The sequence below is a fragment of the Mya arenaria genome, chromosome 14 (assembly GCF_026914265.1).
Source record: "Mya arenaria isolate MELC-2E11 chromosome 14, ASM2691426v1".
Taxonomy (NCBI): Eukaryota; Metazoa; Mollusca; class Bivalvia; order Myida; family Myidae; genus Mya; species Mya arenaria.
This window is the reverse complement of record NC_069135.1, coordinates 17,567,845-17,592,068: the sequence shown is the minus strand read 5'-3', so window position 1 is coordinate 17,592,068 and position 24,224 is coordinate 17,567,845. Positions and strand designations below refer to the sequence as shown.

The 24,224-nt window shown below is 41.0% G+C and overlaps 2 protein-coding genes across 3 annotated transcripts; both read left to right on the top strand.

Annotated features, from left to right (window-relative positions):
* The first annotated feature begins 534 nt into the window (after positions 1-534).
* Positions 535-12,150, top strand: LOC128216963 (nuclear receptor subfamily 4 group A member 3-like). Of its 2 annotated transcripts, XM_052923727.1 has the most exons (6): positions 1,363-1,504; positions 2,443-2,499; positions 4,301-4,513; positions 4,630-4,719; positions 10,742-10,881; positions 11,220-12,150. In XM_052923727.1, the coding sequence occupies exons 3-6, from the start codon at positions 4,459-4,461 to the stop codon at positions 11,433-11,435; spliced, it is 501 nt and encodes a 166-aa protein (XP_052779687.1). In that variant the 5' UTR covers positions 1,363-1,504; positions 2,443-2,499; positions 4,301-4,458; the 3' UTR covers positions 11,436-12,150. The 2 variants fall into 2 exon arrangements, with proteins under 2 accessions (XP_052779688.1, XP_052779687.1); XM_052923728.1 differs by lacking the exons at positions 4,630-4,719; positions 10,742-10,881; positions 11,220-12,150 and adding an exon at positions 535-689 and having other exon boundaries at positions 1,361-1,504; positions 4,301-4,449.
* A 2,863-nt stretch (positions 12,151-15,013) lies between these two features.
* LOC128216961 (uncharacterized) lies at positions 15,014-23,198 on the top strand. Its single transcript, XM_052923726.1, has 7 exons — positions 15,014-15,172; positions 15,845-15,988; positions 17,328-17,384; positions 19,335-19,547; positions 19,665-19,754; positions 21,705-21,844; positions 22,178-23,198. The coding sequence occupies exons 1-7, from the start codon at positions 15,058-15,060 to the stop codon at positions 22,403-22,405; spliced, it is 987 nt and encodes a 328-aa protein (XP_052779686.1). The 5' UTR covers positions 15,014-15,057; the 3' UTR covers positions 22,406-23,198.
* The last annotated feature ends 1,026 nt before the right edge of the window (positions 23,199-24,224 follow it).

The window sequence follows — 24,224 nt, the reverse complement described above, 5'->3', positions numbered from 1 at the left end:
GAGGTTTTCTTTCTCAAAAAGGACACAGTACTGGTTTTTGCCCAGGAAACGGACTCGAGAGTGCTTCTATAAGCTATCAGCTTTCGTCACAATCGAGCTTAAATAAATTAGTAAATACAATAATATACTATATATTATTTACATTAATTTCATTAAATGTCAAATCAATCTGATTAAGATCGCATTAACGTCATAACTTATGCAAGATTGACATCAAGTGGAACCTATTGGCCAGTAATGTTGCACAACACTATCACCGAAATAAAATTGATTAAAATGATATCCTAATCAAGAAAGCTCGAATACTTAAGTCCGGCTGCACCGACAGTGATCACTTTAATATCGAGTACTTGTCTAGTGAAGCCTTAGATTTGCGGAATCTGTTGGAGGAACAGTGAGTAGGATGTTCAGATACAATCATTGGAGGAACAGTGAGTAGGATGTTCAGATACAATCATTGGAGGAACAGTGAGTAGGATGTTCAGATACAATCAGCCAGCCCGGATCTTTGACCAGTATATATCGGGCGGTACGTACCTAGGTGCAGGCTTGCGTTTCTGGCTGCAAGTGCAAGATGGCACAGCTGATTACTTGGAGTTGTTTGCTTCTGGTTGGTTCCGCGGCGGTCCACCAGTCTCTGAGCCTGAGTAATGTCGAGTTCTATGAAAAATTAAAGCCGTACTTGGAACGTAAGTTTCTCTTTTGTTTTTCATCTTTATTTCGTTTGCTTAATGTCTAAATATTAGATATTTCAACTGCGATCAAGCTTAAACAATGTTTCGTTTCGACAATTCTGAATAACAGTAGTTATTTGTTTTTGTAACAAGATGTGTAAAATCAGTTATCTTTCTTTGATTTTCTTCACCGCCTGTTCCTTCAAATTGGGAAAACTTACAGACTTCCGTACACAGGATAAGTCGTCATTCACCTTGAGAGTGGCGTAAGCTAGGGGTGCAACTTTCAACAAAAATGAAATTACACTTAGTTAAAAGTTGGTAGGTGCTCTTTGGGCCCTACCCTCTGGAAGCTGATCTTTAGTCTGAAATGGGGCATTTAAGTGTGTGTGTGTGTGTGTGTGTGTGTGTGTGTGTGTGTGTGTGTGTTTATATCCGACATGAAAATATTGACTATGCCAATTTTAGAAGGGAACAGCCCTTTAATTCTCCCAAAGACCCTGAAGGATCAATGAAGTCTGACCCTGAAAAGATGTCGTCGACAAGTAACATACATATGCACGCTTATAGCGTATAGATTCACTCACTCCTGCGGGTTTGTCTTATACGTGCCATGGTCAATTAAGTTACGTTTTGTTGATAAACTTATTTTGTTTAGTGGAATTAATAATGCGTCCCTTCTGCAGTTGACGTTGCTGAAGAAGAGTTAGAGACCGTGGCAAACGACGGAAGTGATGTCATCCTGTTGCCAGGAGGCCCGGACGACGAGCTCGATATCGCCTTCCTTCTCAAAGAGCTCGGTTTCACCCCTGGAAACGCATCGGAGTCTGGTAAAACGAGTTTTTGCACTACTTGCATGTCATCAAAATAGTGTAACGACTTAAAGATATTCCTTGTCTGGTGAACGAGGTACCCATTAACCACATTGTTTTGAGTTTTCAAATCTAAAACATTTCTGAATAATTGTAAGACAGAAACACAAATGCAAAGTTAGAAGGTTCGTTATGGAATAAATTACATGTATATAGTTATAAAATTGTGTAGGCAGCAGTTTTCAAATTCAGGGACAGGTTAAACTAAATGGTATTAAATCGGTTGTAAAATCACAGGTACCGATATATATGCAAAAAGCTACAGAAAACCTTACAAAACTTTTTTCAGCTAACAAATCCGTTAGATGTGGTTTTATGGGATCAAAATCAAAGATATTTATAAACATATTCATACAAAATAAAATAAGAATTTATGTTTAATTAAAATGCGCTGACAGCTCGAGCCATTCCTTGCTACTCTGTATGCAGCCGGTGAACATATGAACTGCTCCACCGCAGATATAACCTGGGTTGTTTATATCAAAATTTTAAGTTGCTGGTGCACTAAACCTTTTTCCAATTTACGACCAAGATCCCGGCCTATGGTCCAATGCGAGATGAAGACGCAGACTCAATGTCGCATGTTACATACATGCATACCCAAAATTCATATTTACAACATAATTTGTCAATTTTAAAACGAAGGTTGTCCACAAACTAACCATTCTCTTCGACATATTTAGCCCTCGTGCAGTTTAGTTAAACGAAGAGCCCAATGGGCCAAATACAGCCTGTTATTTTGTTATTCGTTAATATAAACAAATAAACGGGCTAAAGCCAGGAGCCAAATTGATTTTTAATCTTTTTTTTCATTTTTAAAGAGAACTGATACAAGATAAAAACACTTATATACCATTATAAATTAGGTTTAATACAAGGATCTTTATTTCTTGTAGCCGTAGACCCGGAAATAGCCAGTCTTCTCGATGCTTTCAACCAGGCGCCACGGAAAGGTATTTGAATTTATTTATACTTATCATTTGAACCTGTCAGAACGCTTTATTTTAGACTGGGCCAGAAACGTTAATGCATTGTACACATATGACACACATGAGATTTATGCTGGGTACTCTAATGATATAGCTCATGTGAGCTTTATTCGGGGTACTGTAATGATATACCTCACATGAGCTTTATGCGAGGAACTGTAATACTATAGCTCATGCGTGTGAGCTTTATTCGGGGCACTATAATGATATAGCTCACATAGGCTTTATGCGCGGCACTGTAATGATATAGCTCACTCGAGCTGTATGCGGGGTATTGTAATGATATAGCTTATGTTAGCTTTATGCGCGGCACTGTAATGATATAGTTCACGCGAGCTGTATGCGCGGCACTGTAATGATATAGTTCACGCGAGCTGTATGCGGGGCACTGTGATAATATAACTCACATGAGCTTTATGCGCCTCACTGTAATGATATAGTTACGCGAGCTGTATGCGGGGCACTGTGATAATATAACTCACACGAGCTTTATGCGGGGTACTGTAATGATATAGCTCATGTGAGCTTTATGCGGGGCACTGTAATGATATAGCTCACATGAGCTTTATTCGGGGCACTGTAATGAAATAGCTCACGCTAGCTTTATGCGTGGCACAGTAATGATAAAGTTCACATGAGCTGTATGCGGGGTACTGTAATGATATAGCTCATGTGAGCTTTATGCGCGGCACTGTAATGATATAGCTCACATGAGCTGTATGCGGGGTACTGTAATGATATAGCTCACATGAGCTTTATGCGGGGCACTGTAATGATATAGCTCACGCGAGCTTTATTCGGGGTACTGTAACGATATAGCTCATGTGAGCATTATGCGGGGCACTGTAATGATATAGCTCACGCGAGCTGTATGCGGGGTACTGTAATGATATAGCTCACATGAGCTGTATTCCGGGTACTGTAATGATATAGCTCATGTGAGCTTTATGCGCGGCACTGTAATGATATAGCTCACGCGAGCTGTATGCGGGGTACTGTAATGATATAGCTCACGTGAGATCTATGCGGGGCACTCTAATGATATAGCTCATGCGAGCTGTATGCGGGGCACTGTAATGATATAGCTCACGCGAGCTTTATGCTGGGTACTGTCATGATATAGCTCACGCGAGCTTTACGCGGGGCACTGTAATGATATAGCTCACGTGAGCTGTATGCGCGGCACTGTTATTATATAGCTCACATGAACTCTATGCGGGGCACTGTAATGATATAGCTCACGCGAGCTTTATGCGGGGCACTGTAATGATATAGCTCACATAAGCTTTATGCGCGGCACTGTAATTATATAGTTCAGGTGAGCTTTATGCGGGGTACTGTAATGGTATAGCTCACGCGAGCTTTGTATGGGGCACGCTAATGATATAGCTCACGCGAGCTTTATGCGGGGTACTATAATAATATGGCTCACGCGATCTATATGGGGAAACTGTAATGATAAAGCTAACGTGACCTTTATGTGCATCAGTGTAATGATATACTTCACGCGAGCATTATGCAGGGCACTGTTATGATATAGCTCACGTGAGCTTTATGGGCAGAACTGTTAAGATATAGTTCACGTGAGCTCTATGTGTGGAGCATATAGCTCACACGTAACTAGTATAGCCCACACATAACGAGTATAAGGTAAGAGCTTGAAGCGGTTTTACAATACATGATGCAACTTTATTGAAAATAATAATTCGAGCACTTTGAAATGGTACTGAATACGTGTTTTATTCTTAACGTGCATCTTCTGCAGTAGTGGGGAAATCAAGGGACCTAGGCTGTTGGTGGCACCATCATCATCATCACCACCACCACCATCACCATCACCACCACCATCACCACCACCATTATCCAAAATGCCCACGCCGGCAGTTTGTCCAGTGATACAAGCGGGGCTGTGCTGCATGTGTCATGCGAACATTTGCCGTGAAACACTACCGTGGCTACCATCGCTTCAGCCTCAATGGTAAGAAAGCAGTTAGGTTTTCTGTTTTCAATTCTAGTGAGTTACTTTTATATATTGCTGTTATTTCAAACTTTTTGTATGCATTTATTTGACATTTTGCTTCTGCGCCATTCCAGTGTGTATCCGGGTGGATTACCGGAGCTACAGTAGTTACCTGATCTCATTCACCTTGAATGGATACCGCCTTCTCTACACCTCAAACTGCCGTAAGTACCGAAACCGCCACCACTCAACCACAAACTGCCGTAAGTACCGATATCGACATCGCTCAACCACAAACTGCCGTAAGTACCGATACTTCCGACAGTCAACCACAAACTGCCGTAAGTACCGACACCGCTACTACTCAACCACAAACTGCAATAAGTACCGATACCTCCACCACCCAACCACGAACTCCCGTAAGTACCGACACCGCCACCACTCAACCACAAACAGCCGTAAGTACCGAAACCGCCACCACTCAACCACAAACTGTCGTAAATACCGATATCGACATCGCTCAACCACATACTGACGTATGTACTCATATCGACACCGTTCAACCACAAACAGTTGTAAGAATCGATATCATCTCTTCTCCACCGAAAACAGTCGTAAGTACCGATATTGCCTCTTCTCCACCTCAAACTGCTGTAAGTATCGATACTACCACCGCTCAAGCACAAACAGTTGTCAGTACCGATATCGCCTCTTCTACACCGCAAACAGCCGTAAGTAATGTACGTGAAGTTAGCGGCCTAGCGGCCTAGCGGCCTAGCGGCGTGAAGTTAGCGGCCTAGCGGCCTAGCGGCGTGAAGTTAGCGGCCTGGCGGCCTAGCGGCGTGAAGTTGGCGGCCTAGCGGCCTAGCGGCCTGGCGGCCTAATTATTTTTTTCTATTTCCAAGCAATTGTTAATGCGTTTTTTTAAAACAATGATAAATCAAGGTTTTTTATTCATATAGTTACATAGCGGCCTTAAATTGTTATATATTCAGAATATTTTTCTTTACCTTTTTATTCTAAAACAATTTTAGATTAACTGTTTTATGCACAAATTATCACTCTGAAGCGTTTTTCAAACTTTTTTCAAAAAAGTCGATCAAGCACTTCAGCGACCTAGCGGCATAGAAGCCTGAAATTAGCGGCCTAGCGGCCTAGCGGCCTAAATTGAATCCTATTTCAAAGCATGTATACATGCATTTTCTTCTAAAACAATAACATTTTAACTGTTTTTATGCACAAATTAACACATTGAAGCGATTATCAACAGTTTTTTCCAGAAACGTCGATAAAGCAGTCAGCTATTTCAAAGCATTAAACATGCCTGTTCTTCTTAATCAATGATATATTAACTGTTTATATGCACCAATTATCACTCTGAAGCGTTTTTCAACTTTTTTTCAAAAAAGTTGATCGAGCACTTCAGCGGCCTAGCGGCCTAGCGGCGTGAAGTTAGCGGCCTGGCGGCCTAGCGGCCTAGCGGCCTAAAATGGTATCCTATTTCAAAGCATGTATACATGCATTTTCTTCTAAAACAATGACATATTAACTGTTTTTATGCACAAATTAACACTTTGAAGCTATTAGCGATTATCAATAAAAAAAATTAAAAGCGTCGATAAAGTAGTCAGCTATTTCAAAGCATTAAACATGCCTGATCTTCTAAAACAATGATATATTTACTGTTTTATGCACAAATTATCACTCTAAAGCTTTTTTTATTTTTGTTCAAAAAAGTTGATCGAGCACTTCAGCGGTCTAGCGGCCTAGCGGCGTGAAGTTAGCGGCTTGGCGGCCTAGCGGCCTAGCGGCCTAAAATGGTTTCCTATTTCAAAGCATGTATACATGCATTTTCTTCTAAAACAATGACATATTAACTGTTTTTATGCACAAATTAACACTTTGAAGCTATTAGCGATTATCAACAGTTTTTTTTTTCAAAAGCGTCGATAAAGCAGTCATCTATTTCAAAGCATTAAACATGCATGTTCTTCTAAAACAATGATATATTTATTGTTTTTATGCACAAATAATCACTCTGAACCGTTTTTCAACTTTTTAAAAAAAAGTCGACCAAGCACTTCAGCGGCCTAGCGGCCTAGCGGCCTAGCGGCGTGAAGTTAGCGGCCTAGCGGCCTAGCGGCCTGGGGGCCTAAAATGCTATCCTATTTCAAAGCATGACTACATGCATTTTCTTCTAAAAAAATGATATGTTAACTGTTTTTATGCACGGACTATCACTCTGAGGCGATTATCAACATATTTTTGAGAAGGATAGGCATGTATGCTGACTGCTTAATCGACTTTTTTGAAAAAAAAAGATGTTGATTATCGCTAATAGCTTCAAAGTGTTAATTTGTGCATTCAAACAGTTAATATGTCATTGTTTTAGAAGAAAATGCATGTATACATGCTTTGAAATAGGAAACCATTTTAGGCCGCTAGGCCGCCAGGCCGCTAATTTCACGCCGCTAGACCGCTAGGCCGCTAGGCCGCTGAAGTGCTCGATCAACTTTTTTGAAAAAAAATAAAAAAAACTTAAGAGTGATAATTTGTGCATAAACACAGTAAATATATCATTGTTTTAGAAGATCAGGCATGTTTAATGCTTTGAAATAGCTGACTGCTTTATCGACGCTTTTAATAAAAAAAAATATTGATAATCGCTAATAGCTTCAAAGTGTTAATTTGTGCATAAAAACAGTTAATATGTCATAGTTTTAGAAGAAAATGCATGTATACATGCTTTGAAATAGGATACCATTTTAGGCCGCTAGGCCGCTAGGCCGCCAGGCCGCTAACTTCACGCCGCTAGGCCACTAGGCCGCTAGGCCGCTGAAGTGCTCGATCGACTTTTTTGAAAAAAAAGTTGAAAAACGCTTCAGAGTGATAATTGGTGCATATAAACAGTTAATATATCATTGATTAAGAAGAACAGGCATGTTTAATTCTTTGAAATAGCTGACTGCTTTATCGACGTTTTTGGAAAAAAATTGTTGATAATCGCTTCAATGTGCTAATTTGTGCATAAAAACAGTTAAAATGTTATTGTTTTAGAAGAAAATGCATGTATACATGCTTTGAAATAGGATTCAATTTAGGCCGCTAGGCCGCTAGGCCGCTAATTTCAGGCTTCTATGCCGCTAAGTCGCTGAAGTGCTTGATCGACTTTTTTGAAAAAAGTTTGAAAAACGCTTCAGAGTGATAATTTGTGCATAAAACAGTTAATTTAAAATTGTTTTAGAATAAAAGGTAAAGAAAAATATTCTGAATATATAACAATTTAAGGCCGCTATGTAACTATATGAATAAAAAACCTTGATTTATCATTGTTTTAAAAAAAACGCATTAACAATTGCTTGGAAATAGAAAAAATAATTAGGCCGCCAGGCCGCTAGGCCGCTAGGCCGCTAGGCCGCCAACTTCACGCCGCTAGGCCGCCAGGCCGCTAACTTAACGCCGCAAGGCCGCTAGGCCGCTAACTTCACGCCGCTAGGCCGCTAGGCCGCTAGGCCGCTAACTTCACGTACATCCGTAATGACCGGTTTCGACACATCTCCACCACAAACAGCCGTCAGTGCCGTAAAAGCCGTCAGTTCTGACACAGCCTCCTCTACAGCGCTTACAGCCGTAAGTTCCGACACCGCATTCGTCCCACCACAAACAACCGTGAGTAACGACACCGCCGTATCCACACCATAAACATAGGTGAGTACCGGCAGTGCCTCCTCCACAACACAAACGTCCGAAAGTGATGAAACCGCCTACGGACACTCGCTCCTTCACACTACAAACGACAGTAAGTACGGATACCGCCTCCTCCACACCACACACGACCGGAACTAAAGACACCAACTACTTTACAATAAAGACGACCCGAAGGTAAGGATACCGCACCATCCACACAACAGTCGACCGTTAGTAAGGATACCGCACCATCCACACTACAGTCTACCGTAAGTAAGGATACCGCACCATCCACACTACAGTCGACCGTAAGTAAGGATACCGCACTATCCACACTACAGTCGACCGTAAGTAAGGATACCGCACCATCCACTCTACAGACGACCGTTAGTTAGGATACCACCTCCTTCAAACTACAGACGACCATAAGTAAGAATACCGCCTCCTCCACGCTACAGACAACCGGAAGTTAGGATACCGCCTCATCTACACTACAGATAACCGGAAGTAAGAATACCGCCTCCTCCACTCTACAGACTGCGGGAAGTAAGGTTACTGCCACCATCCACACAACAGACGACCGTAGGTAATGATACTGCACCATCCACACAACAGACGACCGTAAGCAAGGATACTGCCACCATCCACACTACAGTCGACCGTAAGTAAAGATACCGCACCATCCACACTACAGACGACCGTAAGTAAGGATACCGCACCATCCACACTGCAGACGACCGTAAGTAAGAATACCGCACCATCTACACTACAGACGACCGTAAGTAAGGATACCGCACAATCCACTCTACAGACGACCGTAAGTAATGATACCGCACCATCCACACTACAGACGACCGTTAGTTAGGATGCCATCTCCTTCAAACTACAGACGACCATAAGTAAGAATACCGCCTCCTCCACGCTACAGACAACCGGAAGTTAGGATACTGCCTCCTCCACACTACAGATAACCGGAAGTAAGAATACCGCCTCCTCCACTCTACAGACTGCCGGAAGTAAGAATACCGCCACCATCCACACAGCAGACGACCGTAGGTAATGATACCGCACCATCCACACTGCAGTCGACCGTAAGTAAGGATACCGCACCATCCACACTACAGACGACCGTAAGTAAGGATAACACACCATCCACACTACAGACGACCGTGAGTAAGGATACCGCCTCCTCCACACTACAGACGACCGTAAGTAAGGATACCGCCTCCTCCACACTACAGACGACCGTAAGTAAGGATACCGCCTCCTCCACACTACAGACGACCATAAGTAAGGATACCGCACCATCCGCACTACAGACGACCGTAAGTAAGGATACCGCACCATCAACACTACAGACGACCGTAAGTAAGGATATCGCACCATCAACACTACAGACGACCGTAAGTAAGGATACCGCACCATCCACTCTACAGACGACCGTAAGTAAGGATACCGCACCATCAACACTACAGACGACCGTAAGTAAGGATACCGCACCATCCACTCTACAGACGACCGTAAGTAAGGATACCGCCTCCTCCACAATACAGACGACCGTAAGTAAGGATACCGCACCATCCACTCTACAGACGACCGTAAGTAAAGATACTGCCACCATTCACACTACAGGCGACAGTAAGTAAGGATACCGCACCATCCACACTACAGACGACCGTATGTTAGGATACCGCACCATCAACACTACAGACGATCGTAAGTAAGGATACCGCACCATCCACTCTACAGACGACCGTTAGTAAGGATACCGAACCATTCACACTACAGACGACCGTAAGTAAGGATACCGCACCATTCACACTACAGACGACCGTAAGTAAGGATACCGCACCATCCACTCTACAGACGACCGTAACTAAGGATACCGCACCATCCACACTACAGACGACCGTAAGTAAGGAAACCACACCATCTACTCTACAGACGACCGTAAGTAAGGATACCGAACCATCCGCACTACAGACGACCGTAAGTAAGGATACCGCTTCCTCCACTCTACAGACGACCGTAAGTAAGGATACCGCACCATCCACACTACAGACGACCGTAAGTAAGGATACCGCACCATCCATACTACAGACGACCGTCAGTAAGAATACCATACCATATACAATACAGACGACCGTAAGTAAGGATACCGCACCATCCATACTACAGACGACCGTCAGTAAGAATACCGCACCATACACAATACAGACGACCGTATGTAAGGTCACCGCGTCCTCAAACAACATTAGACTGTAAGTATACGGATAAGTACGGATACCACACAGACGACCGTCAATACGACCGCTTCCTCAACATCACAAACGACCGTAAATACGACCGCTTTATCTACACTTCAACCGACCGAGAATACGACCGATTCTTCTACTTAGCCTGTCACAAACTTCACAAACATAATAATGGGGTCACTGATAAAGCGAGCTATTCAGTTGGGCTACAAAGTTTGACTAACTTCAAAAATTGTCTAAAGCCTCTGTGAAACATTGTTGATTAGATATAACCACAATATCCCTTTTGTTTATTCTGCTATAGTGGGCAGGTCCACGTTCCAGTATTGCTACCACGTGCACCACCTCATTTCACACTCCAGCCGCTTGTGTGCTCAACTCTACAGTATCAACAGGAGCCGCCGCACTATGTGCGCGCGCATCACCGGAACCGTCAACCTCAAGGTATAATTTAAATTTAACAATGCAAATTTTATGTGGGCATCATGTTTTGTAAAACATGTCTTGTATTCGTTAGTTACATTAAACAAAATCGATTTTCCGAAGGCCTTTCGCTTGCCACAGTAGTAAAATCTATTGTTTAATTGGAGTTTGTTATGTGGAGCAATGAGTTTCAGTTGAAGTTGTGTACGTCTCTAGCAATATGTAGCGTAACAGACCTATAAAAGGATACCTTTTATATGCAAAGAAACTTCAAAAACATTTCTATGAATACCTGAATAACATGTACTACCTGTAATACCTTGAATTCAGTTTCAAACTTTTGGAATTAATAATTTCAGGGCCACGTTCGCAGCGCCTATCAGAACATGGGCTGTTTCCGTATCCCATGCCACACCGACAACGCGGCCATTGAGCGCCAAGAGGGCACGGATGACCTCCCCTCTGATGACTTTGACCCGGCATCTGTTGCTCTTGACAGTGGATCCAAAGAGGAAAGCGAGAACCAGGATGGGAGTTTAGAAGATAGCGCCGAAGACGACTCTGACTCCGCTTAAAGATATGATTGAACTTCCGATCTGAAAGATGTGTCCAACTAGAATCTTGATTTTATTATGACACTGCTAAGATGCTGTGTATTCTTTGTACTTTTGCATGAGTGTGCTACTTATATTGTCTTCAGAAATATTTGTGTAAAATTTCATTATTTATGTTGCAACATGTCGCAGTAATTGTATAAGAATATGTAAAGGCTGTAGCACCCACTACCCGAGCTATTGAAAGTATACGCAATGTGTGCTAAGTGCGAGATACGTTATTCCCATTACAAGGGTTGGATGAGGTGACTGTGACTTGATCAATATTTTCCAGACTGTTGTAAGATTTTATATGTGATTTACCCTCAATTAGACAATTTTCGGCTCAAAAAAACTTTGTTAACAATAATTCAATGAATTCAATTTTGTTTTCAAATGCCAAAAGAATACATATCCTATGGATAATTATATTCTCGGTGTTTGTGCTTCGTACTGTACAATTGTTTGACTACAGTCTTTCATTATGCACCATGTATTAAAAGGGAATAGCATATGAACAATGTTTAAATGTCATTTTATTGAAAAAATATTTGCAATTGTTGAATATGCTGTTGTTGTTTTTCTGAGCGTTTTCTGTGTTCTTACTGTAAGTATGTATAGGAACTTTATCCATGTAAATCTCTATGTTGCTCTGTTTCTGTGTTTTCTGAATAAATAATGCATGCAGCAAAACCCATGTGATGTGTTTATTACTTTATTGGATATATGACAATGGCAAAGTTTATATAAATGCAGTCAAGTTTAATAAAACACAAGTTGATTATTAAACAACACACAGCTCATTTGCTTAAATGATTTAAGGAATTCATGGTAAAAACGCTTATCTCAAACAAAACACCTTGTCGAATTAATGTACATATACCTACACATCTAGTATTATCAAAAATGAAAAATATGTGGCAATGGAATGTATTTATAAAATAAAGAAAAACAGCAACAATTCAATCCCAAACCAGCGGGCCTATTACATATATGACATGCTGTATACAGTTATGTATTCTGTTTAGAAAACTTAAAGTCACATGTAAGCACTTAAAACATCTACCCGATAATGAAGAAAGTTTTACAGGTATGGACCAATTATACCATTTTGGGTGAGCTTACAGAATTTTCATACTCAGTTTTATTATGACCAGGTTCTAGCACATAGTAGTGATGACTAGACTTTACACTCGCATCAGAAACACAGGAGTCCCTGTTAGCGGAGTCGAGGTCAGTTCGTTTCATAAGATCTTTGAAATCAATCCAAGGCTTGCGACACGTATCCGCTTTCATTGATATTCAGAGAAGCATTTTCCGAATGTGCACTATCTGTGTTTACCTTGTGGTTTCTAGGCTTCGAAACCGGTTGAGCAGGCAAAGTTTACATCTGACATAGTTGAATTCGGTGACGTCACGGCGTCATTGTCTGACATTTTGGATTCTCTCTCTGGAGACACCACGGACAATATCGGTGAAAAAGGATTGGAGCTTCAGACCCACCTTCTTATGCTTGGACTGGGTGGGCGGGGTAATGCTGGAGCCGGATGTTTGGACGGCGGCGCCAAAGTTTTAGGTCGCCGTGGTCAAAAGCAGCGTAACGTACCGATGCATTGGCACTCACGGGCTGCTCAAAGTCATCCTGAACCGGTTGAGCAGGCGCTGCTTTTTACATCTAATATACTAATCCCGTAACGATTATATCACGCCTTCAAGCTCTTAAAACATGCACGTAAAGAAATGACTTATTAAGATATAATTTAACTAAGTCGTGCTTATCATGACTATGAATGCTTTTTAAATGCAGACACGTTATCATTTAAAGTAATGGAGTAATATGTGTATCTCAAATTATAACACCTACACAAGATACAACAGTTAAATGGCTTCAAGAACGTGTCAAATCTTTCCAATGAAACATGTGTTTTTTGTTGTGAAAATGCGATTGAACTTAGTGTCTCCCACGCCGATGGTTGTCACCGTGCATGCGAACATATCACACTAATGTTATCGTGGCACGTATGGTTGTAAAGTGCAAATGAGGTTCAAATGTATTGTTTTATCGAAAGTATGCGATGCCTAGACGAAAAAAAAAATCAAGGATGATTGTCAACTGGCATCCTTTGGCCGCTCATTGGAAACGAAGTTATTGTATCTGATGTCAAACGAGTGAGGTTACTGAAAGTCTTTGATGCCTAGACGAGATTAAAAAACAACAACAACAACAACATCCCAAAAGCCTATCTCGTTCTCGGATTGTTGTCCCCATGCATGTGAGAAATCAAAAATCGCGTGCTCATGGCAATTTTGATCTCTTTATATACAGCCGGTAATTTCATCCAAGGTGAATTCAGAGATTTTTATCGAAAGTGTGTGATGCGTTGACGAGATTAAAACCTTCCTCAAGTGTTTCTCTATTCTTGGACGGTTGTCAGCAAGCGTTCGAACATGCAAAGATCGCAAGTGCAAGTGAGGTACCGGGTAAGTTAAAAAATAATACTTCGTTAAAAATGGCATAGACCTTAATTGTGCGCCTTTAACTAAAAACAAAACACATTTATAAAGGCGAACAAAAATACGGCTTCTGATATCAATGTAAGTAGAATCGGTAGGTTTTGATAAAACAGCGTTACTGAGGAAAATCGTTTAACTAGGACGTTTTTATCATCATTTGAAGTGCATTAATGTATGTTTCATAGGAGAAAGTTGATGTTCAAGTTTTCACATTATATTATGAATTTGGAAAAATGACAAAGACGATGAGGTAGAAGGGACGGTGAAGAAAATTTTTACAACGACAACGGGAGCACCACTTTTAAAAACAGGCGTTGTAGTTACTGCCCCCGGTAGATCCGCAGCTAGTTACGGCCGTGTCACTTGAAGATTTGACGGGAAAGTATTTAACAACAAGACGGGACATGTATCTATACAGGAACATCATCATTGTGTTAGGAACGGGAGACGGGCACCAAATTTCAGTAAAATGTACTTATTTTAATTATTTGAATAATTTTATTTGTATTATTTAAGGGATGAGAGTGGTCTAGTGGTAAAGGTACTGCCTCTCACTCAAAAAGTTGTGGGCTCGATCCCAACCAGAGATACTTTCTCATGGCCGTTTCTTTTCCAAAAAAAGAACACAGTACTGGTTTCTGCCCAAGAAATAGATTCGAGAGTGCTTCTATAAGCTATCAGCTTTCGTCACAATTGAGCTAAAAATAAATTAGTATATACTATATATTAATAACATGGATTTTTATTAAATGTAAGATCAATCTGATTAAGATCGTATCAAAGTCATGACAGGCAAGATTGGCATCAAGTGAGGCCCATTGACTAATAATATTGCACAACAATATCACCGAAATCAATTTGATTAAAATTATAACATTATCAAGAAAGTTTTAATACTTTAGTCCGGCTGCACCGACAGTGATCACTTAAATATCGAGTACTTGTCGAGTGAATCCTTAGATTTGCGGAATCTGTAAGAGGAACAGTGAGTAGGATGGTAAGATACAATCAGCAACCCGGATCTTTGACCAGTATATATCGGGAGTTACATACATAGGCGCAGGCTTGCGTTTCTGGCTGCACGTGCAAGATGGCACAGCGGATAACTTGGAGTTTTTTCCTTCTGGTTGGTTTCGCGGCGGTCCACCAGTCTCTGAGCCTGAGTAATGTCGAGTTCTATGAAAAGTTAAAGCCGTATTTGGAACGTAAGTTTCTCTTTTTTTTCTTTTTCATCTTTATTTCGTTTTCGAACTGCAATCATCCTTAAACAATGATTCTTTTAGACTTTTCTGAATAACAGTAGTTATTTGTTTTTGTAACAAGTTGTGTAAAATCTTCTTTTGATTTCATTCACCGCCTGTTCGTTCCAAATTGGGAAAACTTACAGACTTCCGTACACAGGATTAGTCGTCACTCGGCTTGAGAGGGGCGTAAGTTAGGGAGAGCAACTTTCAACAAAAAATAAATTACACTTAGTTAAAAGTTGGTAGGGGCTTTGGGGGCCCTACCCTCTGGAAGCTGATCTTTAGTCTGAAATGGGGCATTTAAGTGTGTGTGTGTGTGTGTGTGTGTGCGTGTGTGCGTGCGTGCGTGCGTGCGTGCGTGCGTGCGTGCGTGTCTTTTATCCAACATGAAAATATTGACTATGCCAATTTTTGAAGGGTGCAGCCCTTTAATTCTCCCAAAGGCTCTGAAGGTTCAATCAAATCTGACCCTGGAAACATGCCGTCGACAAGTAACATACATATGCACGCTTATAGCGGATAGATTCACTCACTCCCGCGTGTTCGTCTTATACGTGCCATGGTCAATTATGTTACATTTTGTTTAAAACTTATTTTGTTTAGTGGAATCAATAATGCGTAACTCTTCTGCAGTTGACGTTGCTGAAGAAGAGTTAGAGACCGTGGCAAACGACGGAAGTGATGTCATCCTGTTGCCAGGAGGCCCGGACGACGAGCTCGATATCGCCTTCCTTCTCAAAGAGCTCGGTTTCACCCCTGGAAACGCATCAGAGTCTGGTAAAACGAGTTTTTGCACTACTTGCATGTCTTTTAAATATTGTCACGACTAAAAGATATTCCTTGTCTGGTGAACGAGTTACCCATTAGCCACATTGTTTTGAGTTTTCAAATCTAAAACATTTCTGAATATTTGTAAGACAGAAAATCAAATGTAAATGTTAGAAGGTTAGTTATGGAATAAAATACAGGTATATAGTTAAAACATTGGGTAGGCAGCAGTTTCCAAATTTAAAAAAATTTAAAATTTAAAATTTCCAGGTTTAACTAAATGGTCTTTAATCGGTTGGAACATTACAGGTACCGAGAAGCTTTTTTAACTAACAAATCCGTTAGATAGGGTTTTAATGGGATAAAATTCATATATATATATATTTACATAGTCATACAAAATACAATTAAAATTGCGCTGGCAGCTCGATTCAGTCCATGCTACTCTGTGTGCAGCCGGTGACCATATGAACTGCACCACCGCAGATATATCCTGGGTTGTATATAGTAAAGATATAAGTTTATAGGTGCTGTCACTGAACTTTTTCCAATTTACTTCCAAGATCCTGGCCCGAGGCTCAGTGCGAGATGACGACACAGACTCAATGTTGCATGTTACATACATGCATACCCAACCTTTATATTTTTGTATATATATATATTTATATATTGTATTATATTACATAAATTGTCAATTTTAAACCAAAGGTAGACTATACTTTTATTACAGGTGGAGCAAACTTATTATTCTTGTCGACATATTTCACTCTCGTGCAGTTTTGTTATAAGAAGCGTCCAATGGACCAAATGCAGCCGGTTATTTATTTCGTTGTTCATTAAAGCTGCACTCTCACAGATTTCCCGTTTTGACAACTTTTTTATTCTTTGTCTTGGAACGAGCAAATTTTTGCGTAAATATCTGCAAACCAGTAATAAAACACTGCTGACAAAAGATCAGATCGAAGCTTTTCATTTTTCCTACCAAAAATTGATGTTTTATGCATTTTTCATAAACCGTTAGTAACCGTTAGTAACGGTTTAAGCCATACAACATTAAATTTGGATTGGAAATATGAATAACTGTGATCTGATCTTTTGTCAGCAGTCTTTCATCACTGGTAAGCAAGTATTTACGCAAAAATTTGCTAATTCCAAGAAAAATAAAAAAAGTTGGAAAAACGGTAAATCTGTGAGAGTGCAGCCTTAATATAAACAAATAAACTGGCTAAAGCCTGGAGCCATATTGATGTTTCAACTATTTTCATTCATAAAGAGGACTGGTTCAAGATGAAAACACTTATATACCATTATAAATTAGGATTAATACAAGGATCTTTATTTTTTATAGCCGTAGACCCGGAAATAGCTAGTCTTCTCGATGCGTTCAACCTCGCTCCTCGGAAAGGTATTTGAATTTATTAGTACTATTCATTTGTACCTGTCAGAACGCTTTTTTTAAACTTAAACCTCAGAAAGGTTAATGCATTGTATGACCTCATAAAGCTCATTCCGCAAATAGCTCACGCTTTAAGCGCGGCACCGTAATGATAAAGCTCACGTGAGCTTTATTCGGGGCACTGTAATGATATAGCTCTTGTGAGCTTTATGCGATGTATTGTAATGATATAGCTCATGTGAGCTTTATGCGCGGCACTGATATAGCTCGCGTGAACTTTATCCGCGGCACTATATTGATATAGCTAGTGAGCTTTATGCGCGGAACTGTAATGATATAGCTCACTCGAGCTTTATTCGGGGCACTGTAATGATATAGATCATGTGAGCTTTATGCGCGGCACTGATATAGCTCGCGTGAACTTTATCCGCGGCACTGTAATGATATAGCTAACGTGAGCTTTATGCGCGGAACTGTAATGATATAGCTCACTCGAGCTTTATTCGGGGTACTGTAATGATATAGCTCGCGTGAACTTTATCCGCGGCACTGTATTGATATAGCTAACGTGAGCTTTATGCGCGGAACTGTAATGATATAGCTCACTCGAGCTTTATTCGGGGTACTGTAATGATATAGATCATGTGAGCTTTATGCGGGGAACTGTAATGATATAGCTCATGTGAGCTTTATGCGGGGCACTGTAATGATATAGCTCACGTGAGCTTTATGCGGGGCACTGTAAAGATATAGCTCACTCGAGCTTTATGCGGGGCACTGTTATGATATAGCTCATGTGAGCTTTATGCGGGGCACTGTAATGATATAGATCATGTGAGCTTTATGCGGGGCACTGTAATGATATAGCTCATGTGAGCTTTATTCGGGGTACTGTAATGATATAGATCATGTGAGCTTTATGCTGGGCACTGTAATGATATAGATCATGTGAGCTTTATTCGGGGTACTGTAATGATATAGATAATGTGAGCTTTATGCGGGGCACTGTTATAATATAGATCATGTGAGCTTTATGCTGGGTACTGTAATGATATAGCTCACGCGAGCTTTATGTTGGGTACTGTAATGATATAGCTCACGCGAGCTTTATGCGCGGAACTGTAATGATATAGCTCACGCGAGCTTTATGCTGGGTACTGTTATAATATAGTTCACATGAGCTTTTTCTTTCGCAAATTAAAATAACGCATGTTTCGTATCAAGGGAGGCGACCAGGTTAAACTGGGACCATTAGGATTCGTGTACAATATACAAACTCACATTGTCATATACTTATAAAAAAAACATTTCCATTAAAATTAATCAATTTCTGTTGAAAAGTAAATTTTTGCTTAAACGCTTTATTTAAAGGAATATACCTAGGGAACAGTGGGCCAACGAGTTATGGCCCTTGTAATGTTCACGCATTACACATACTTTGCCGTTTATTATTTTGAATTGTTCTTAAGCGTTTGTCCTAATCAAGTGAAACAATAAAGTAGCAATTGATCACAGGGCTATGGTTCACACGCTACGCATATATCTCATCCGTTACGCATATACCTCACACGTTACGCTTATACCTCATACGTTACGCATACGAGGATTGATCCAGAATTACGTGGACTCTTTTAATAATTAAAATAATGTTGCACATAGAACATAGAAAAGTCATATACCTCACACGTAACGCATAAAGCTCACACGCTACGCATATAACTCACATGTTACGCATATTGCTCACACTCTACGCATATACCTCACATGTTACGCATATACCTCACACGTTACGTATATACATCACACGAAACGCGTATAGCTCACGCTCGAACTTTATGCGGAATGAGCTTGAAGCGGTTATACAATGCATGCCATTTTATTGAAAATAATCATTCGAGCACTTGAAAATGGTAGTACATACGCAGTTTAGGATTAACGTGAATTTCTTATCTTCTTCAGTCGTGGGGAAATCAAGGGACCTAGGCTGGTGGTGGCACCATCATCATCACCATCACCACCACCATCATCATCACCACCACCATCATCATCACCACTATCACAAATGCCCACGCCGACAGTTTGTCCAGTGTTTCAAGCGGGGCTGCGCTGCATGTGTCATGCGAACATTTGCCGTGAGACACTACTACAGATACCATCGCTTCGATCTCAATAGTAAGAAAGCTGTAAGATTTTCTGTTTTTAATACTAGCGAGTTACTTTTTTATATTGCTGTTATTTCAAACTTTCTTGTATGCATTGATTTGACATTTTGCTTCTGCGCCATTCCAGTGTGTATCCGGGTGGATTACCGGAGCTACAGTAGTTACCTGCTCTCATTTACCTTGAATGGATACCGCCTCCTCTACACCTACAACTGCCGTAAGTACCGATATCGACACCGCTCGACCACAAACTGCCGTAAGTACCGATATCGACACCACTCAACCACAAACTGCCGTAAGTACCGATATCGACACCGCTCGACCAAAAACTGTCATAAGTACCCATACCGCCACCACACAACCACAAACTGCCGTAAGAACCGCAACCGCCACCACTCAGACACAAACTACCGTAAGTACCGAAACCGCCACCACTCAACCACAAACTGGCTTAAATACCAATATCGACATTTATCAACCACATACCGACATAAGTACCAATACCGCCACCACTAAACCTCAAACTGCCGTAAGTACCGATACCGCCACCACTCAACCTCAAACTGCTGTAAGTACCGATACCGCCACCACTCAACCTCAAACTGCCGTAAGTACCGATACCGCCACCACTCAACCTCAAACTGCCGTAAGCACCGATACCGCCACCACACAACCTCAAACTGCCGTAGGTACCGATATCGACACCATTTAACCACACAGCCGTAAGGACAGATATCGACATCGCTCTACCACAAACTGCCGTAAGTACCGATATCGACACCGCTCGACCACAAACAGTCGTAATTACCGATATCGACACCACTCAACCATAAACAGTCGTAATTACCGATATCGACATCGCTCAACCACATGCTGACGTAAGTACCGATATCGACACCGCCCAACCACAAACTGCTGTAAGTACCGATATCGACACCGCTCAACCACAAACTGGCGTAAGTACCCAAAACGACTACTCTCAACCACAAACAGCCATAAGTACCGATATCGCCCATACTCCACCAAAAACAGTCGTAAGTATCGATATCGCCGCCTCTCTACCACAAACAGTCGTAAGTACCGATATCGCCGCCTCTCCATAACAAACAGCAGTAAGTACCGATATCGCCCCCTCTCCACCACTAACAGCCGTAAGTACCGATATCGCCTCCTCTCGACCACAAACAGCCGAAAGTACAAATATTGCCCCTTCTCAGTCACAGACAGTCGTAAGTACCGATATCGCCGTCTGTCCACCACAAACATTCGTAATTACCGATATCGCCGCCTCTCCATCACATACGGCTGAAATTACCGATATCGTCTCCTCAAGCCGTTAGTTTTGACACAGCCTCCCCTACAGCGCTTACAGCCATAAGTACCAACACCGCATTCGTCAGACCACAAACAACAGTGAGTATCGGCACCGCCGTATCTACACCATAAACATAGGTGTGTACCGGCAGTGCCTCCTCCACACCACAAACGTTCGAATGTGCTGAAACTGCCTACGGACAACCGCTCCTTCACACTAAACACGACAGAAAGTACGGATACCGCCTCCTCCACACCAACTCCTCTACAATAAAGACGACCGTAGGTAAAGATACCGCACCTTACACACTACAGACTACCGTAAAAAAAGAATAACGCACCATCCACACTACAGACGACCGTTAGTAAGGATACCGCACCATCCACACTACAGACGACCATAAGTATAAGGATAGCACCTCCTCCACACTACGGACGACCGTAAGTAAGGATACCGCCTCCTTTTACACTACAGACGACCGTAAGTAAGGATACCGCCTTCTCCACACTACAAACGACCGTAAGTAAAGACACTGCACCATCCATGCTTTAGGCGACTGTAGGTAAGGTCACCGCGTCCTCAAACAACATTAGACTGTAAGTATACGGATAAGTACGGATACCACACAGACGACCGTAAATACGACCGCTTTCTCAACATCACAACCGACCGCAAATGCGACCGCTTCATCTACTTAGCCTGTCACAAACTTGACAAACATTATAATGGGTCAAAAGAGCTGTACAGTTGGACTACAATGTTTGACCGATTTTGAAAATCGTTAAAAGCCAATGTGAAACATGTTATTGATTAGATATAATCACCATATCCCTTTTGTTTATCATGCTGTAGTGGGCAGGTCCACGTACCAGTACTGCTACCACGTGCACCACCTCGTGTCACCCTCCAGCCGTCTGTGTGCCCAGCTGTACAGTATCAACAGGAGCCGCCGCACTATGTGCGCGCGCATCACCGGAACCGTCAACATCAAGGTATAATTTAAATTTAAAAAGGGATAATCTATGCGGGCATCATGTTCTGTAAAACGTTTCTTGTATTCGTTAGATTCATTAAACAAAATCAATTTTCAGAAAGCCTTCTGCTTGCCAAAGTAGTAAGATTAATTGATTAATTTGAATTTGTTATGTAAAGCAAAGAGTTACAGCTGAATTTGTGTACGTCTCTAGCAATTAGTGGCGTTACAGACCTATAAAAACCCCTTTTATATGCAAAGAAATTTCAAAAGCATTTCAATGGATATCTGAATATGAAATACCTGTAACACATTGAATTCAATTTCAAACTTTCGGAATGAACCATTGCAGGGTCACGTTCACAGCGCCTATCAAAACATCGGCTGTTTCCGTATCCCATGCCACACCGACAACCAAGCCATTGAGCGCCAAGAGGGCACTGATGACCTCCCATCTGATGACTTTGATCCGGCATCTGATGACGTTGACAGTGGATCCGATGAGAAAAACGAGAACCAAGATGGGAGTTTCGAAGATAGCGCCGAAGATGACTCTGACTCGGCTGAAAGATATGAATGAACTTCCAATCTGAAAGATGTGTCCAACTAGAATCTTGATTATATTATGACACTGCTAAGACGCTACGGCTCCGTTTTCTTTGTCCTTTTGCATGAGTGTGATTCTTACATTGCCTTCAGAAATACTGGTGTGAAATTTCATGATTTATTTTGCAACAAGTCGAAGTAATATGAGATCATATATAAATGTTGCAGCACACACTACCCTTGTTATAGAAAGTATACGAGATGAGCGCTAAGCGCGAGATATGTATATTTTAATTACAAGGGTGGTGTGAAGTGACTGTTTTAAACCTTAATTTAAAGACGTCTTATCCTTCTTTTGGTGAAGGTTTAATTGACTTATTTTGCGACTGTAACTTAATCAGTATTTTCCAGACTATTGTAGTATATTATGTATGTATTGCGCTCATTTTTTAAGGGAGACACGTTTCTGTTAAAAGAAAACCTTTGTTAACAAAAAATCAATAAATTCTATTTTGTTTTCAAATGCCAAAAGAATACATATCTTATCCTATGGATAGTTATGTCCTCGGTGGTTTGCTGTATACTGTACAATTGTTTGACTACAGTCTTTCATTATGCATCATGTTTTAAAAGGGAATAGCACATTAACTAGGTTATTGCATTTTTATTAAAATCCAAAATATTTGCACTTGTTGAATACTCTGTTTTTCCGAGCGTTTTCTGTGATCTTACTGTACGTATGTATGTATTTGCACTGTATCCATGTTAATCTCTATGTTGATCTTTTTCTGTGTTTTCTGAATAAATTATGCATGCAGCAAAACTCGTGTGATTTGTTTATTACTTTATTTGATACATGACAATGGCAAAGTTTATATAACAACAGTCAAGTTTAATAAAACAAAAGTTGATTATTGAACACACACACGCAGGTCATTGTCTTAAATGATTTAAGGAAATTATGGTAAAAACACTTATTTCAAAAACAACACCTTATCGAATAAATGTACACATACCTACACATCTAGTACTATCAAAAAGAAAAAAAAAATATGTGGCAATGAAATGAATTTATCAATTAAAGAAAAACAGCAAAAATTAAATCCTGAACCAGCGGGCCTATTACATATATGACCTGAAAGTATACTCTGTATGCAGTAATTGACGATTAGACAGTCCACCCTTATAACAAATTTAAAGACACGTGAAAACACTTAAAACATCTACCCGGTAATGAAGAAAGTTTTACAGGTATACAACAATTCCCTGTTAGCGGCATCGTGATCAGTTCGTTTTATCAGTTCTTTGAAACCAATCCCTTGCGATTATTTAAATGTAAACACGTTTCCGCTTTCATTGATATTCAGAGGAGCATTTTCCGAATCTGCACTATCTGTGTTTTCCTTCCGGTTTCTAGGTTTCGGAACCGGTTGAGTAGGCGATGCTGTAGAGTTTACATCTGACATAGTTGATTTCGGTGACGTCACGGCGTCATTGTCTGACATTTTGGATTCTCTCTCTGGAGACCCCACGGACAATATTGGTGAAAAAGGATTGGAAAGCAAGAGCTTCAGACCCACCTTCTTATGCTTGGACTGGGTGGGCGGGGTAATGCTGGAGCCGGATGTTTGGACGGCGGCGCCAAAGTTTTAGGTCGCCCGTGGTCAATAGCAGCGTAACGTACCGATGTATTGGCACTCACGGGATGCTCAAAGTGCTCCTGAACCGGTTGAGCCGTCGCTGCGGTAGAGTTTACATCTAACATACTAATCCCGTAACGATTATATCACGCCATCAAGCTCTTAAAACATGAACGCAAAGAAATTATTTTCACCCATCCACTTTGTTATTCC

Excerpts from the sequence above, each read along its gene's own strand:
- LOC128216961 (XM_052923726.1), top strand. The coding sequence starts at position 15,058 with ATGGCACAGCGGATAACTTGGAGTTTTTTCCTTCTGGTTGGTTTCGCG. Across the intron at positions 19,755-21,704 it reads CCTCTACACCTACAACTGCC|TGGGCAGGTCCACGTACCAG; the intron begins GTAAGTACCGAT and ends ATCATGCTGTAG. Across the intron at positions 21,845-22,177 it reads CCGGAACCGTCAACATCAAG|GGTCACGTTCACAGCGCCTA; the intron begins GTATAATTTAAA and ends GAACCATTGCAG.
- LOC128216963 (XM_052923727.1), top strand. The coding sequence starts at position 4,459 with ATGCGAACATTTGCCGTGAAACACTACCGTGGCTACCATCGCTTCAGC. Across the intron at positions 4,514-4,629 it reads CCATCGCTTCAGCCTCAATG|TGTGTATCCGGGTGGATTAC; the intron begins GTAAGAAAGCAG and ends GCGCCATTCCAG. Across the intron at positions 10,882-11,219 it reads CCGGAACCGTCAACCTCAAG|GGCCACGTTCGCAGCGCCTA; the intron begins GTATAATTTAAA and ends TAATAATTTCAG.